Source organism: Heterocephalus glaber, unplaced genomic scaffold (genome assembly GCF_053883595.1).
Source record: "Heterocephalus glaber isolate CG9 unplaced genomic scaffold, H.glaber_assembly_v1.0 deba00000594, whole genome shotgun sequence".
NCBI classification, from domain to species: domain Eukaryota; kingdom Metazoa; phylum Chordata; class Mammalia; order Rodentia; family Bathyergidae; genus Heterocephalus; species Heterocephalus glaber.
The window spans coordinates 14345370-14361984 of record NW_028258151.1 but is presented as its reverse complement, the minus strand read 5'-3'; the positions used below and the strand labels follow the sequence as shown (position 1 = coordinate 14361984).

The following is a 16615-nucleotide window of genomic DNA, read 5'->3' as shown; positions in this document are numbered from 1 at the left end:
TTCATAAGAGATACAGATTTACAGGGCTTTTTGTAATGTCCTTCTTTCTGGTTTTGGTATCAAAGTAATGCTGATCTCATATAATAAATTGGGAATTGTTATCTTTTTTTTCAATTTTCTGGAAGAGTTTGTGTAGAATTGCAATCTTTTCTTGCTTAAATGTTTGACAGACCAGTAAAGCTATCCAGGCCTGGAGTTTTCTCTGTGAGAGGGTTTTCAACTATAAATTTAATTTCTTTAACAGATTCAGAGCTGGGCCGGGGATTTAGCTCAGTGGTTCCAGTGCCTGCCTCACAACCGCAAGGTCCCAAACTCCATCCCCGGTACCAAAAAAAAAAGATTCAGAGCTAATAAGGTTATATATTTCCTCTTGAGTGTGGTTTGACATTACATTCTTCAAGAAATTTGAAAGTTTTGCCTAAGTTGTTGAATGTCTTGATAAAATAGTATTTGTAATTGCTCTGTAGAATCTGTACTGATGCTTCCTGTCTTGTTCTCTATAATGTTAGTGGGTGTCTTTTCTTTCTGTTCTTATCTCTGTGGCTAGAGCTTTATACATTTTGTTGATCTTCTCAAAGAACTATCTTAGGTTTTTTCTTTATCTTTAGGGTTTTTTTTCTCTGATTTGTTATTTTCTTTCTACTGTTTCCTGTAGGTTGAGTTAACTCATTTTTTATTTTTTGTTTTTTAAAGGGGAAGCTGGGGCACTTGAGAGTTTCTCTTTTTCTAACATAGGCATTTAATGATATAATATTTTCTCTAATCACTGCTTTAGCCTCATTTCACAGATCTTAATGTCATTCTTTCATTTTAACTCAATTCAACATATTTCTTTTTTGATTTCTTTTCTGACTGATGAGTCATTTAGAACTTCATTGTCTAGTTGGAAGAGGTTTACTGGATATTTTTTGTTACTGATTTTTGTTACTAATTCAATTCCATGATTGCCCAAGAACATTCTTCATGTGATTTGAATCCTTTAAAATTTATTATATGTCAAAGAAAGCTGGGGACCCACAACTGGACCCAGCCCCTTTTCGGTAAGAAGAGTGATGTTTATTATGAGTCCTAGAAGGTTTTACGCAGGGAGGGGATTTGGCTTGAATTAAGTTTCTAAATAAACATGGTAGCTGTTGTGTAGAAGACAGTGTAGGTGTCAGGAACCAGTTTGGGCACCATACCTGATGATAGCATGGACCAAGGTGGCAGCCATAGCAAAGGAGAAACAGATGTATTTGGGAGCTATGTGGAGGAAAATTAATCTGGTAGGCATTGGATGTGAGAGAGGTCCCTTCAGTAAGGAGGGAGTGAAGGCAATTCTTGTTATCCTTACCCAAGTGGGGTTCCACTCCCTGCCCACATACCCTCCCAGGGGCCCCACTACTCTGGAAGCCTCAGTTTGCAGATTGGAGAAGAGGCAAATTCTTCCTCAGGTGTTTTTGACCAAAGGGACTCCATGCAGGCAGAACTAGAGCCAGGTGCTTTCCATAATGACTGCCTCTTGCCGGTGGCCTCCAGTTGCATCTGATCTCCTAGGATAATTCAAAGAGATGTGACAAAAGGGCTGCCTGCTTGGAGGGCAGAGCTGGCATCAGGTCTCACAGGAATGGGAGCTCTACAATATTAGGGTTTTGTTCTCCCCTGGATACCCAGAGCCTAGAACAGTGGCTGACATATAGTAGGTACAGACAACAATAAATTAAATGAAAGAAGAAAGTGCCAGCTCCCCACCCACCCCCACTTGGCTGCCCTTAGCTAAGTTACTAATCTTTCTGCATCTCAAATCCCTCTCCAGTGAAATCAGACAATCACAGCACCTTGTGGGGTTGTTATATTGCTTTCATAAACTGCCACCTTAGCGTGACAATGGCAAGGCCTCACTGAGTACCAACTGTTGTCACCACAGTCATGACCTTAGTTCCTGCTCAGCTGGAGGTGTCCCCAGGAGCACCCTCCCCCAGGACCCAGCAGGCACAGGGACAGATTGCTCCACAGCCTTTATCTACTCATCTACTTTAGCCTGAGAACAACTTGATGAGTAGGTGGGGCGGGTTTTTTGTTTTGTTTTTTTCTTTTAACACTCATTTTACATATGGGGAGCTGAAGCATGCAGGAGAGATCCTGGCTACACTACAAAGCTGGGGAGTTTTCCCTCTGTCCTGTTCTTTCAAAGCAGGCAGAAAGATGGCAAGTGTGTGTCTCTGGGGCTTTGGAACATTGAACTACCCAGGCCTGGGGTTCTGGGAACACTCCCAGGGCAGTGGAGCCTGTCTTAGTCTTCCCAATCAGTTTTGGTGAGTGAGATTATGTAACTTCCCCAAGAAAGTGGTGGCTGAGCCATGACCTAGCCATGACATTTCCTGCCTAAGGCACAATTGCTTTCTACCTGGGAACAGTCATTTTGTCTCTCCAACCCTCTGTTTCTCCACCCAGAAATGGGAGTAGGAATGGTGCCTTCCTGGCAGGATTGTAAAGATGAGTTGGATTGGGGATCACCAGCCTCCCTCCACACCTCTGTGCTCTTGAGCCGGGGATCCCCATCCGTGTCACACACTCACCGCCCCTGCAGGTCCCAGATGGTGTCAGGAAGTGGAAGATCCTGGGTCTCTGGGAGGAAGAGCAGGAGAACCAGGCTGGAAGCCACAGGGATGATACCGTAGCACAGCGGAGGCAGCAAGGGCAGGGCCTGGCGGGCCATCCTGATCAGGGGGCCCATCATTGCCCCCAGGCGGCCGACTGACTGCAAGAAGCCTTCTGCGGTCATCCTATGGGGAAGGTGCCAATCGTGGTTGCCCCGGTGGCTGGCATGGGGGCGGGGGCTTGAGAGCTGCTTGGTGCTGCCCTCTCAAGGCCTCCTCCTTGGAGCCTGCCTGAATTTTCCCATCTGGGCTTTGGGGAAATTCTTGAGAGCCCCTGTGTGTCCCTGCCTGAGGGTCACTGGGGGCCCAGGCTCCCTAGGAGAGCACAAAACCAGTAAATGTCATCAGAAAATGTGCCAGAAAGAATGGCTAAGTGAGGGAGCCTCATTTCCTCCTGAGCAGGAGGAAGAAAGCTGGGCTAAAGTTGATGGCAGGTTCCCAGGCCAGCCTCCATTGAGTGAGTCCTTCACCCTGAGCCTCAGTTTACCCCACTGTTAATTGTGGGGGAGGCAGATACTCCTTTGGGTTCTTAGGAGATGAAGGAGACTGGAGGCTTTCTTGGGGCAGGGAGGGCAGGAGCCTCACAGTCACCTGGGCAGCTCTTAGTCTCCTCACACGGTTCTTATTTATTTATATATTATACATTATTTTTTGTACTACTGGATACTGATCCCAGATCCTTTGCACTAAACTATAACCCTAGCTCTTATTTATTTAGGTATTTACGTACATATGTATTTATTTACTTATTTTGCTTGAGATAAAGTCTTGGCTTGAACTTGGCAATCCTCCTGTCTCAGCCTCCCAGAGTGCTAGGATTACAGGCATGTGCCACCATGCCCAGCTACCAGTGTTCTTTTAAGATTCCACCTGAACAGAAAGGAAACACTGAGGGCACTGGGGTCACACCAGGATGCCCTACAGACTGCCTGCACCCCAGCCTCCTGAGACTAAACCTTCCTTGGGAGGGCAAGTCTGGAGCCCCTCCCCCAGCCCAGCTTCAGATCCCTGCACCCAACCTCCCCAGTGGCCCTCCCAGAGTGTCCATCTCCCACCCCACCGGAGGCCTGGCAGCCCCTTCAGAGCCCAGCCCAGCCTACCGCAGTGGAGTGGGGAAGAGCTCTGTCCTGTAGATGGTGAGGCAGGTCAGGCTGATTCCAAAGCATCCTTTCCCCAGGACAGCAAAAGCCACTCGCCAGCTCTGCAGATCTGGGCAGAGGGAAAACTTGAGTGGGGTCCACCCAAGCGGCCCCAGGGGCAGCCAGGCTGGGCTCTCCCACCGGTTGCTGGCAGGGCTGCTATGGTGCCAGGCTACACATTGCTTTCATTTGGATTGGAGCCATGGGCTGTGGGGCCTACAGCCACCATCCTCTGCCTGGCACAGACCCTCCCAACTATTGGCTGCAGTGCATCTTCCTGCGCTCCTCTTGGCTTTGCTGCCACTGCAGGCTGCCTGTCCCAGTCCCTTGCCCCCACTCTCCAGCCCAGAGTGATAAAAGGAGGCCTGGAGAGGATTTCAGGGCAAGAGAAAAAGTAAGACAGAGACTTTGAAGCCTCCCCAGCTCTCTGGACACCAGTGATTTGGTGCTGTAACAGCAAGGAAAAAATGCATATGCATGCATGTGCACACACAGATGTGCATAAACACACACAAACAGATGTGCACACACAGAGAAATGCACACACACACACACACACACACACACTCTGCTTGGTTCCCTCTTGGCCTCAGTTTGAACAGCCAGCCTTCCACACTTTTCCTGTCCCCTCAGGTCCAAGTCCTGGTCTGTCACTCATCAGATAGGTGACACTGGACACTTGCTTCACCTCTCTGAACCTCAGGAAAGGGGGTGGGATATGGCCATGGGGGAGGGGATTGGATTGGAGCAGAGGCTGTGACAGACACGGACTGGGCAGAGCTGGCACATGGTGGCTGGGCTGCAGAAACACACCTCCTGGGGGCAGGGGCAGGAAGGAGGTCTGGAGCAGAACAGGACAGCAGGCCCAGGCCCTACTTCACCTTGAGGCATCAGCGCATTGGCCAGGATGCAGAAGCCGGCCAGGGACAGGGAGCCAGCCTGGGTCATGCGGCGGCCGAGGAACCTGAACAAGAGGACAGTGGTGGCCCGGCCCAGGAAGTCCACGGCCCCGAATAGGGCCTGCAGGAGGAAGATGTCCCTGCCCAGGCTCTGCAGGTCCAGGACCAGCCCATAGTAGGACAACTGCACAGAGAAGCTGCAGGACAGAGCCAGAAGTCAGTCCAGTACAGAGGAGAGGGACCCCAGCCCGAAGCAGGCTGTCTGGGAGGATGGCCCCACACGGCTTGACATGGCCAGAGCTCCACAGACACTGTAGAGAGCAGGTCATGTCTCCCAGGTCAGGCTCGTCCAAGGAAAGGTCTGGGAACCAACAGCCTAGTCTGTTTGACACACGGGCCATGGACAGGGTGGTGATGGGCTGGGTGTCACCTCTTGGGCTGTGTAGTCACTGCTCACCTGGCAGACATGACCCTTTCTGTGCTGGCACCTAGGCTGCCCCGGGGGTCTCTGGGCCATGCTGAGCTGTCCTTTCAGTGCCACTCTGGCTCCTTGGCTTGGTTTCCAGATGAGTCATGCTCCTTCTGTACCTCTCTAGATACCAGAGGAGGGGCAGGGCTTCTTCCTTTCCCAGACACCTTATTCCCCTGCCCCTGGGAGCACTCCCTTACAGTGGGGGACAGCACCTCCTAACAGATCTGTAGGGGCTAGAGAACCTGAGCTCCACACCCTGCTTCGTGTCTCTGTCTGCTGCTGAGGTGGGCCATCCCATCCCCATGCTCCCGAATAACTGAACTTAAAGTATCTGAACTTCCAAAGTTTAGAGTTGGAATTCAGGTTTATTAATGGCCCCATAGTGAATGATTCTCTATCATTTAAAAAATCTGTGCCCCTCCCTGCATAACTAGTCACTCATCTCAGCCCTTCAGTGGCTTCTCCGGATAGACACCCACAGCCTGGGTCACCACTGCAGACAGGAGAAGCAACCAAGAAGGCCCTGCAGCCTTTCAAGAAGTTTACCCAAGTGACACTCAAGGGAGGCCAGGCTTCACTGGGAGGATCTGGAGCCTTGGATGGCGGCAAGAACCCGGAGTTAGGGCTTCAAACCCTCTGATTTGAATAATAAACAATGCTCAAAGGTAGCCCTGGGAGAAGCCATGAATCTGGGAAGGATTTTAAAGGGGGGGGGCTGGATGTTGGTCTGCTTCTAATTTATCAGGAAAAACAATTAGGCTAAAAATAAAAAGATTTAGAAAAGCATTTGATCTCCTTTTTTGTTCAGAAACATAACAAATATTTGCTATAATAACCTATTGGTGGTTAAATATAGCATAAAATAAACATTTTCTGGGCTGGGGATTTAGCTCAGTGGTTCTGGCACCTGCCTTGCAAGTGCAAGGTCCCGAGTTCGATCCTCAGTACCAAAAAAAAAAAGTTTTCCTAATCTTTAGCTTTGAAATGAAGTTTCAGTCAAGTCTGATTCTCATTCCTAATATGCTGTCTTGCATGTCACTGCAACTGAAATCTAGGGTTTTTTTTTTTTTTTTTACTGGACCCAGGAACCCCTGGGGACCCAGGCAGGGCCTCCTCCATGTGGAATGACAGGTGACACACAGACCACAGCCTGGATTCCCAGGTGGCTCCATCATGGGGACAGCTACTCACCTCATTGGGTCCCCTCTATGAAATGAGGTGCTGTAAGGGGTGAGGGGGCACCTAGTGCACATCAACCTCCAGGACCACAGCTGTTAGGATGAGTCTCCAAGGCTTCAGCTGTGTCAATCCCCTGGCTTCAGTCTGACCCTGGTCCCCTGCAGGAGATGCCATCCCCACTCTGCTGCAGCGGCTTCCTGTGCAGGCCAGCCTCTGGACCCCGCCTAGCAACCCTGTCCCCCACCTTGGGAGGCCTGAGAATGCCACATTCCCTGGTCACAGCCCTGTCTCCAGGAGTGGTGACCAGGTCTGCATACTTCACCACCAGCATGGTGCAGATCCTCCTGCGGAGCGCGGGCATGCGGATCAGGTCCAGCACCGACGTGTGCGCCCTTGCAGAGACCGCCTCCTCCTTCATGCTGGACATCAGCACCTCCGGGGAGAATGGGGACACAGTGATTGTTGGGACCATGGCCCTGTCCTGCCTGTCTGCCAAGGAATGGAGTCAGGAGGATAGAGTGACAGGGAGGCTTAACTTTGGCCTCTGGATGCCGGTGTCCCCTGGGCTGGGAGAGCATGGGGAAGAAGAATCTCTCTGTCTGGTTCCCTCACTCTTCTTCAGGCCTGGCCCATGAACATGAGCCAAGGAGAGGCCTGTGTCCCGGCTCTGGTGCCCTGAGCAGCAGGCTACTCTTGGTAGGTGCTGCACAAGCCTCCCTCCTCCACCTTTGTGGCTGGCACCAGGACGTGCCTGCCTGGGCCAAGCCACCACCTTGCTCCCCAAGTGCCCACCCAGTGCTCTTGCACCTCTGCATTCAGCTCAGGGCCATCAGCTCTAGTTTGCCTCCTCCTGGAAGCCTTCCTCATCCTCCCACCTCCAAGGAGCTGTCTTCTCGTTTCTGGCAGCACATCCTTCATCTGACACCTGCTTCCTCAAAATAGCTACCTTCAAAGAAGCATGCTCTGTTTCCTCAAATACACTGAGAAGTCTGAGAGGCAGGTGTGCAGTGCACATGGGATGAGTGGTGGGCATCTGTGACACAGGTGACAATAGAGGCATCATCGAGACTGGTGAGACAGTGGTGATGGAGGATGGTGGGGGTGGTGAAGAGGGGCAGGTGGATGTTGGTGGGTGTGGTGAGGGTAGTGGTGATGGGGATGGAGATGGAATTGCGCTGGTGGAGGTGATGATGGTGGCGATGGAGGGAAGGAGACGGTGGACGTGGATGGTGGTAAGCAGTTGAGGGTGTGGAAAACAGTCCTGCTGTTATTGGTGGTGACAGTGATTGGTGGTGATGGCGACGGTGATGGCATCGGTGTGGGTGTTTTGTAGAGATGCTTGTGGCGAGGCCATGGCAGAGCTGAGGGAGCGGTGATGATATGGGTGGGCAGTAATGTGGGTGATCGTGGATGGCCTTTCCCACATTGAGTCAACACTCTGTGTCACAAATAGCATCATCTCACCTCTATGGTCAGTGTCTTTCTGGCTTCCTTGTGGCCATTTATCCTGGCCACCTTTTTGAGTTCCTGAAGTGCTCTGTCTGGTTGGCCTGTAATAATCAGCCATCTGGCAGATTCTGGCAGCCACCTGTTAAAGAAGCAGGTATGTGGCCGGGAGGATTTGCTGTCTTGTGTTTCCCCGGTTGGGGGAAGGGTGAGGTGAGGGTGAGGTGAGGGTGAGGGCCCTCCAGCCCAATGAGACAAAGAAGACAAGCATTACTCTTTGAGCTGCTAATGCCAGGCTAGGAGGCTCAGAATAGAACTGAGCTCCAACCCCTAGGCACCCTCTTCCCATGCCATCCCACCTGGCCTACCTGGCTGCCAAGAGCCTGCTCACCCAAGCCATGCATCTGGCCAGGGCAAGGCTGACTGGCAGGGGTGTCCCAAGAGTGGCCACCCCTTCAGTAGTTGTGGGGACATTTCAGTGATGGAAAGGCTGCATGAGGCTGAGGTTTTTGTGGTTTCTTTGGTGTACTTTGTTTCATATTTAAAACTACTCCAGGCAGAACTGGGTGAGTCTATATAGCAGCCAATCTCTCAGGCAGATGGGCCTGCAGAGGCCTTGCCCCAGTGAAAGGTAGAGAGTTTGCCCAGTGTACTGGGGCTGAGCCCTGTTTGCAGAGAAGCTAGGAACTTTCCTGGGCAGGTTGACACAGCTGCTGAAAGAGCTGGCCTGCCAGGGCTCAAATCGTTCCCTTGGCACTCACCGGCGGGTGACCTTGGATGAGCTGCTTAACCTCTCTGAGCCTCCGTCCCTCATCTGAAAAGGGTGGCCGTAACACCACCTTCTTCATAAGACACATCGCTGCACTGGCTCTGGTGTTACGGTCCTGACTTGTGTGACCCAGTGGCCTAATACATGTGATTATGGGATGGCCTTCCTCCTTGCTTGTTGATCTGCTTACAGAACATAAATTCCATGTTGCTCGTGGCTTTTTGTCTCTTTTTGGTCACCGGTGTGTGTCCAATGCCCAGAGCCACGTCTGGCCTGGGGCAGGAGCTCAGTAACTATTTGAGAATGAATATGCCAGTAGTTGTTATTCTTTGCACCCTCACAGTAGGCTTATCTGGCTAGCTCTGCTTGCCGCTGGCTCAAGGACACAAGAGAACTAGGGTGACATTGATTTGCATTTGTTTCCCTTGTCCCTTTCCCCTACTCCCACCCAAGCAGGTATTTCCAGACCTCAGGGATTTTTGCATCACCAAAAACATAGTGACAATGATCTATTTTCATATCCACTGGTCCTCACTGACTTGGATGCCAAGTGACAGGAAGGAGTGAGGCTGGTGGGTTGGGATGGTGCCAGCATGTGGGAGGGATAATGCCTTGGGCCCAGTCCTGGGGACAGGGCTTGTTGCTGGATTCCAGCCAGACTTTACTCTGGTACCCCCAGATCTTTCCATTTTTTAGAAAAGGTAGAAATATTGTTCATCTTTGTTTCAAAATATCTCCTGAGTTTTAAATTCTGGCCACTAGCTATAAATATATTTTTTCTTTTTAACATCACTGAAATTTTTTTTATACCATTGAGCCAGTGATGTGCCGGCAGATGGATGCCTGACTAGGCTGGCCAGGAGCCACAGGCCTTGGGCTGACACTCCCCCAAGAGAAGCCATTGTCTGTCCCCAGGGAGGGTCTGGCGCAAGCCATTGCCCTCCAGCACAGTGGGAGGAAGGGACCTCCGCGACCCCCCCCCCCCATGTCACCTCCTGGAGGAAGCTCCGAACCTCACTGACCAAGATACCAAGGAGAAGGCCAATAAGGGCATGGATGTGGCCAGCTGGAGGTCCTGCCAGTCCCGCAGGATGAAGGCCAGGCCTGCCACGGCCATCTGGCCTGTGCTGTAGGTGCATCCCAGTATCATCATGGTGACAGCCCTCCTGCGGGTCGTGGTCCACTCTGCTACTGCAAGGACATACAGGTGAGATCTTGTCCCCTCCTGTCCCCCCTTGCCCCACCTGGCAGGCTCCTGAGAGAGGGGCTCACTTAGTGTTGACAACACCAGGATGATGCCAGCCAGCCCAAAGGCACTCAGGAACCGGAGGCCACAGTAGATGAGGAAATTTGGGGCAAAGGTTGTGCCGGTTCCGGCCACGGCCACCTGTAGGCAGCACCAGCTCAGCATTGGCTTCCGCCCGAGCCTGTGGAGGAGATGACCATGGGGGGCCTGGAGAGGCCCGTGCCGAAAGGTGTGTGTGCTGCTAGCCTGGCAAAGCTGGGGAGACCAGTGCTGGCAGCTCCTCCCTCATGGCGCAGCTCAGAGCCCACACAGAGGGCTTTAGTTATCACAGTGGCAGATGCCTCGTTCCCAGGACCCTGGAGTCAGATGCCTGGGTCTGAGTCCAGCACTGCCCTTTCTGGTGACCTTGGGCATGTGAGTGGGTGCCCATAATGATGGGCCTCATAGAGTGTGGGTTGTGAATGTGAAGGTCCGGAGAAAGGGGGAAGGGGAGCAAGGAGACCAAGTGCCCATGACCGTGGGGAAACCAGCCCTGCCCAACCCTGTGCCTGGGGCAGGAAGTCCCAGGGAGCCTGTCCAGATCACTCAGCCTGTACCACTCCCTGTGCCACTGCAACCTCCAGGAGGCTTAGCTGAAATGCTGACTGCAGTCAGCACAACTAAACCATGTGCTGGCCAGATGGAGATGGGGATGGGACGTGGCTTTGACCCCTGCATGTCGAGCACCCTGGTCTAGGCCTTAGGGTGACTACAGGGGACCCACCAGGAGACCAGAGGACCAAAGTGATCCGGCTTCTTACATGGGCGACCCCTGCAGGACCGGTGGCAGACCTGTGTAACCCATGCCCGGCAGCTGGCTGTCCCTTAACAACACAGACTGGGCCACATATCCCCTGTTGTTCAGTCCCCCAGCTGCACACAGGAAGACAGGATGATGGCAGCAATGCCTCTGTGCTGGGCCCAGCTCCAGGCTTTATGTGGATTAACTCAGTTAATCCTCATGATAACCACATGGGAGGTGTGAGTCCCCATGATGGGGGTGACTGAGGCACAGGGAAGAGACTGCCTCCCAGGGCCAGGCTTCTGTGGGACCTAGGTAGTGGATAGTGTCAGAGAGCAGCTGGACAACACTGGGAGCCACCTGTGCCTATGCAGAATGATGCCTGAGTCCCTGGCACATGCCAGGTGCTGCGCTGGGCCCCAAAGCCTTGTGTTCTCACCTCCCATGGGGACAGAGCAAGCCTGGTGCTGTCCAGAAAGTACCGCAATGAGGGAAGCAGAGCTGAACCAGTGGGTGCCTAGGCTGGGCCAGTTGCCAGGGCCCAGGAGGCTCCCCAAGAAGGACACTGGGTTGAGGTAGCTGTGGGCTCATCCCTCTGGCAAGTCCTCTCCCAGGAGGCCAGCACAGCTGAGTTCCTCCTCAGTGCTGGGGTGCTTCAAACCACCATCCCCCAGAACCCCCTACTTATGAGTCCATGCAGAGTCCCTCTGAGCACTGGAGCCAGATCAATGGCAGTGGCAGAGCTGTCCAGGCAAGAGCCGGGGCGTGGAAGGGAGGAATCTGGAGGGTGTTTCTTGGAGGAGGAGCCCAAGAGTGTGAGGTGAGAGGAGGAAAGCAGAGGACAGCTCCTCTGCTTCAGGGCACAGGAGGGCTCCGGCTGCTTTCTGGGATGGAGTCTGGGGGCAAGGGGAGGGCAAGCAGAGTCAGCAGCTCCACTTTGGCCATGTAGACACAAGCTGCCTCGTGGTCTCCTAGACGGAGATGCCCATCGGGCAAGTGGGTCTGCAAGTGGGGACAATTTTAGTGCCACCAGCGCTGGGTAGCACTGCCTCACATAGAGGAGCATGGAGAAGGTGCTGGGCTAAGTCCTAGCTTACCACCCCACCCTCCTGGGGGTGCTGAGTAGCAGGAGGGGCTCAAGCTGAGTTCCCTAGGAGGTTCCAGAAGGTGAGGGAAGGAAGCAAGTGAAGAAGAATGTTTCTTCTCATCTCAGGTCGGAGCATAAAGATTACCAGTCCGTCGGAGGAGTTCCCAATCCAGCTGGCTAATCCGCTTCCCGAAAAAGTGGGCACTTGGTCCCCCCTCCCGCTGCCCTTCTCCACCCATCTCTGCTGGGGTGTCCCTGACACCTGGGTCCCCATGGGGCATCCAGGGAAGGCGTTGGGACTAGGAACAAAGGGGCAGAAGAGCTGTTGGCCGGGGAGTGAGGGCAGCTACACGGAAAGGGGAAGAGGGTCAGTGGCCACATCTGGCCGGGAGTGGGAGGCGATGGGAGATGGCCTCAGGTGGCTTCACTCTGCAGGCCAGGCCAGGGGCTGGGGAGACCTGGAGCAGCCTGTGGGTTAGTGGGGATGGCCAGGGAGGGGAGAGCCTGAGCAGGGAGAGGGAGAGGAGGCCTGGGCCCCCTGGTGAGGGCAGATGAGGACCCCCTCTCAGGGGTGAGTGAGAGTGAGACAAGGCCATCGCCGAGAGCGAGGGACACTGGGCCTGGTGTCTAGGGAGACAGAACGTCTTACCTGGCCTCCAGGACTGCGGAGCTTGGCCTTTGTCCACCTCTTAGGCCCACATGATATACAGATGACATTTGCCCCTCAGGGCTTAACGACTCAGCCTCAGTGCACACCTGCCTCCTCTCGCTTCCTCTCTCCTTTGCCAAGTCCCACCTCAGCCACCTTCCTCTGAGAAGCCCTTCTAGCAGCCAGGGTGGGTCCAGCCCTGTCCTGCTCCTGCAGTTCCTGTGTTTCTATGTCACAGCCTGCTTCTCCCAGAAGGCCTGACACACAGTTGGCGCTCAGTAGGGAGCTGAAGATCAATTTCCCCCAGGGCAGGCACAGGGGCTCACTGAGGTTCCTGAGAATGGGTGTCTCCCTGGGGCTTGGTGACATGTGGGAGACCCAGGAGCCCCTTTTCTTAAGGGACACAGAGGCTCTCAAGAAACCTCTGTGCCTTCGGCCCCCTCAATCCCCGATTCTACCTTAGGGAGCTGGGAGGGGAGGGAACACTCACCGGTAGGACAGGAGGCCCCAGATGAAGGACCCCACAAGGATGCCAGCCATGTAGATAGACTGCCCCATGGGCTTCAGGCCCTGAGAGTCACACACCAGGTTCCACTGCAAGGGGAGGAGCAGGGACAGCTCAGGAAATAGAACATGGTGGGGCTGGGATGGCAGAGGGAGGGCCAGGTGCAAAGCCAACCGAAAAGAACTTGGTCAGCCTGGGTCCTTGGGGTCCAATCACTGCACAGAGTCCCTGGGTTCCTAGTGACAGGCCATGGGGGATAAGGGATCTGCCTGTCTCACAGACACATCTGACACTTTCCTCCCCTTACTAAAAAGAGCCAACATGGGATCCACCCATGGGACTGTGGCAATGTCAGGGCCCCAGGGCAAGGTGTAGAGTAGTGCCGGCCACCTCAGTGGTGCCAGCAAGGCTGGGCTCTGCCCTTGTGACTGATCTGAGCACTGACTGAGAGGCTGGGTTGTTGCCCCCTGAGGCCTCATCCATCCTCCAACCCCAGCCTAGATCCAAACTTGAATCACTATAAGCACCAGAACACATGTGTTGAGTGATAATTCTTCCCTTGACCAAACTTTTGTCAGGCTTAGGAACCTTCTCCCAGGCCTAACTAGGTGCTTTCTTATAAGATCCAATTTCAGCAAAGAGTTCTGCTAAGTCACTTTAGCAAGAAACTCCCACCCTTGGTTTCTGATCAACCTTGAAATTTCACATCCTCCAACCATCCCCTGGTGAAGTGCCTCAGTGGGAGTGCTGCTGGGTCCAGTTCAGCCAGGACCCCCTGAGGGTTCCTCTGAGTGACTTTCCATTTCTTGGCCGCCAACTATCCCTTGACTATAAATTGCCCCTTTAGTGAGCTGAGTCCAGTCTCTCATTACTGCCAGCCCCATTGCTGTGTCTCCTGTACCCATCACGATGGTCTCAAATAGTCTTCCATGTTTTAGCAGGGATCTCTGAGTTGTTCTTTCTTTAACATGAGGGAGGGGAGTCAATCCTCACAGGGTGGGTGGCCATCAGGGGCAGCTGGGAAGAGGGCAGCTGCATGGCCAGTGTGGGGTGGCCCTTACCTTGGTCACCACGGTGGCAGTGAAGGTGCTGTGGTCATACACCCAGCCATCCACGCATGGTTCCGTGGCAGCCTCGCTCCAGTTGGCGGCTGTGGTGTTGGGGTCCAGGAGCTGCCACTGCGGCTGGCGGAAGCGGCGGCATGGGTGGGGCTGCTGATCAGGGCCTGGTGGGATGGATACAGCCAGGAGGGCCTCATAGGTAAGGTTTGCAGAGGTCTCGGAGCCATTGTCCAGCATGTGGGTCCAGCAGCGGTGGTCCGGGATGGCGGCTGAGAAGTTCTCCAGAAGCATATGAAAAGGTGTGAAGATGGTGGGGAGGAGGAGGGTGGCAACCTGCAGAACCTGGAAGAGACCCATGCCCCCAGCTCGCTCCAGGAGCTCCTCAAATGCCATGCACAGATCTGGCCCTGGTGGTCAGCGAGCGGCAAGCCCAGACCTCGACCTGCTGCTTGGGATCAGTCGCAAAATCAGTCCAAGGCCACTAAGACCCTTTGTACTGCCTCGCCCTAGCCGGTGAGCACCTGACAGTCCAGAGCTGTCCTGGGATGGTTTGAAAAAATTTCCCTTCAGCCTGTCTCCTGCAAGGATTTTTCAGATGTCCCAACACTGTGGAGGGGATATCAGGGGGCAGAGCACTCACTATGCCTGGGCCTCCCCAGGATGTCTGAGCTACAACAAGTCAGGACCTCAGAGGACTGAGCCTCCTTCTGGGTTTGCCACACCAACAGTGAAATGTCAAGCAGGTTTCTTTTCTTTTTTTTTTTTTAAAGGTAAACCACAAAGCCATGATGTTACTGAATTACAGCATGGAGGAAGAATCCCGGCCACTCCTCCCTGGCTGGGTTAAAGTTTAATCTCAGCATGGGCTCCATCCAGGCTTATGTGTGAAGAGCTGGTGGGAGCTGGAACTTTGCTGGCCGGCTAATCTTGTCCTTAGGTCGAGACCCTTTGGAGCCTTCTACCTGGGGCCTATTCATGTGGGAAAATGTTGGTTCAAAAGTAACCCATCGGGACAATCAGGTCAGGGCTCCTCAGCTGAGGAGCTGGCAGGAGGACCACCCAGCCCGGCCTGGCCTCCTCGTCCAGGAGCACCCGCTTGCCAGGGGCACGTGGAGGCTGCTCACAGACACACTATTTCTAGAAGTTTCTATTCTGAGGTTTCAGATTGTCGTAATTAGACGATAAGCTTCCCTAGGGTGGAAACCATGGCTACCATTTCCTGGCATCTCTTAGAAGCACTTTGTGGGTCAGAGCCTGGCAGACACCAGGGTGGGAAGTGTGCAAAGTTACGCCTTTCTGTCCCATCATCCCAGGCTAGCTCAGCTTCCGTGCTTGGTTTGGGGGGAGGGGTGGAGCCAGCTCCATCCCAGGTCCCCCTGGGTTGTGCCTCTTAATGACAGCTGTTCCTGGCACCCAAGGCTGGCTGTATGCCCATGTTCTGTACCCTCATCCACTCCTTATAGCAGCCCAGGAGGGAAATGACGTTAACTCTCTTTAACAAGGAAACCGGGGCTCAGAAAGGGTAAGCAACTTGCCCAAGGTCACACAGTAGAGTCCAAATGCAAACCAGACTCCAAAGCGTGAGCTCTCTCCAGTCTTCCTGGGCGGCCTATTGTGTAGCAAACCCCAGCTAAGAGCTGGAATACAGGATTTGGGTCAGAATTAGGGCCAGCCCCAAGTCGCCTCCCAGGGTATGAGGGTGAATCGACTGAGTCAGTTCCAGAGAGAAGTGTCGAAGTGCAGGTGAGGAGTGGGTGGGTGTCTGCACCCTGAACTTCTGAGAACCTCCCCAGAGGGTGTGGGGAACCCAGCCAGGATGGCGGCCAGCTGGAAGTCGGTGAGCCGGGCTTCTAGGACTGGATTTCGAAGCCAGGGCTCCTTCCTCACTGTCTCTGAGCAGGAACTTGTTATGAATATTTAGGTAGCAGACAGAGAGTTGGGGAAGCGCCAAGCCACCTAAAGCACAGGAGGCTCCGGGAGCAGGGCTAATCAGGCACAGCCATCAGCTACAAACTGCAGCCTGAATGGCGTGTGCCAAGGCCTGCTCGGAAATTCCTTCCTTTGCTGTGCAAACTCTAGGTTAGGAGCAGAAAGGCCTGGACCCAGGATGTAACTCCGAGGGGTGTTTCCCCTTGCCCCCAGGGGATTCTGCTGTCCTGAGCCCTGGTTTTCACTTTGAGAAGTGCTGGGCCACAGGGGGCTGCTGAAAACCAAGGTGTCCGGGAGGAATTCATTTCCCTTCCTCCTTCCTTCTTCCATATGCTCTTACAATTTGTTTCTTCTTCCCTGCCCTTTGCCAGTCACAGACACCCCTCGGTTTTGCTTACAGCAGAAGGTCAACCTTCCTGGATTTGCCAGAAGGCTCCCGGAATCTCCAACTGGCTTTCCGCTTCCAGGCCAAGGAATTTGTAATATGTATTTCTGTTTTTCTGGGACTGCTGGGGGTCAGGACTCAGTGCAGCTGCTCTGCCACCTGGTGGTCACACCTGGGACCACAACATTTTTAAGAATCCAGCTGCTCATTCTTGCCTGGGAGCCCATCCCCAAGGGCACCTGGGCAGGTGGGGAGGAGGGGAGGCAGCCTCAGATTATGGTCACTAAGCCCTCCAGGGTGTCTCATTAAACTGACCTGTGTGAAGTGAACCCTACCATTCACAGAAGCGGAACTGCCAGTGGGACTGACTCTTCCAGCTAAGGTTCCCGTCAAGTGAATTGGAAGCTAGGGTGGCTGCCAAATGCCCTT

At 53.7% G+C, this 16615-nt stretch overlaps 1 protein-coding gene across 6 annotated transcripts; it reads right to left on the bottom strand.

Annotated features, from left to right (window-relative positions):
* Window positions 1-966: 966 nt before the first annotated feature.
* Slc22a11 (solute carrier family 22 member 11) lies at window positions 967-14621 on the bottom strand. 6 transcript variants are annotated; one of them, XM_013074956.3, is made up of 10 exons: window positions 13873-14621; window positions 12797-12900; window positions 9816-9970; window positions 9536-9734; window positions 7793-7916; window positions 6646-6761; window positions 4660-4874; window positions 3740-3848; window positions 2559-2765; window positions 967-1532 (listed from the first exon to the last, which is right to left on the bottom strand). In XM_013074956.3, exons 1-10 carry the CDS (start codon window positions 14263-14265, stop codon window positions 1469-1471), a joined length of 1686 nt encoding a protein of 561 aa, XP_012930410.1. In that variant the 5' UTR covers window positions 14266-14621; the 3' UTR covers window positions 967-1468. The 6 variants fall into 6 exon arrangements, 5 of the variants coding, with proteins under 5 accessions (XP_012930410.1, XP_012930412.1, XP_012930411.1 ...); XM_013074958.3 differs by having other exon boundaries at window positions 9557-9734; XM_013074957.3 differs by having other exon boundaries at window positions 9536-9731.
* Window positions 14622-16615: the final 1994 nt, after the last annotated feature.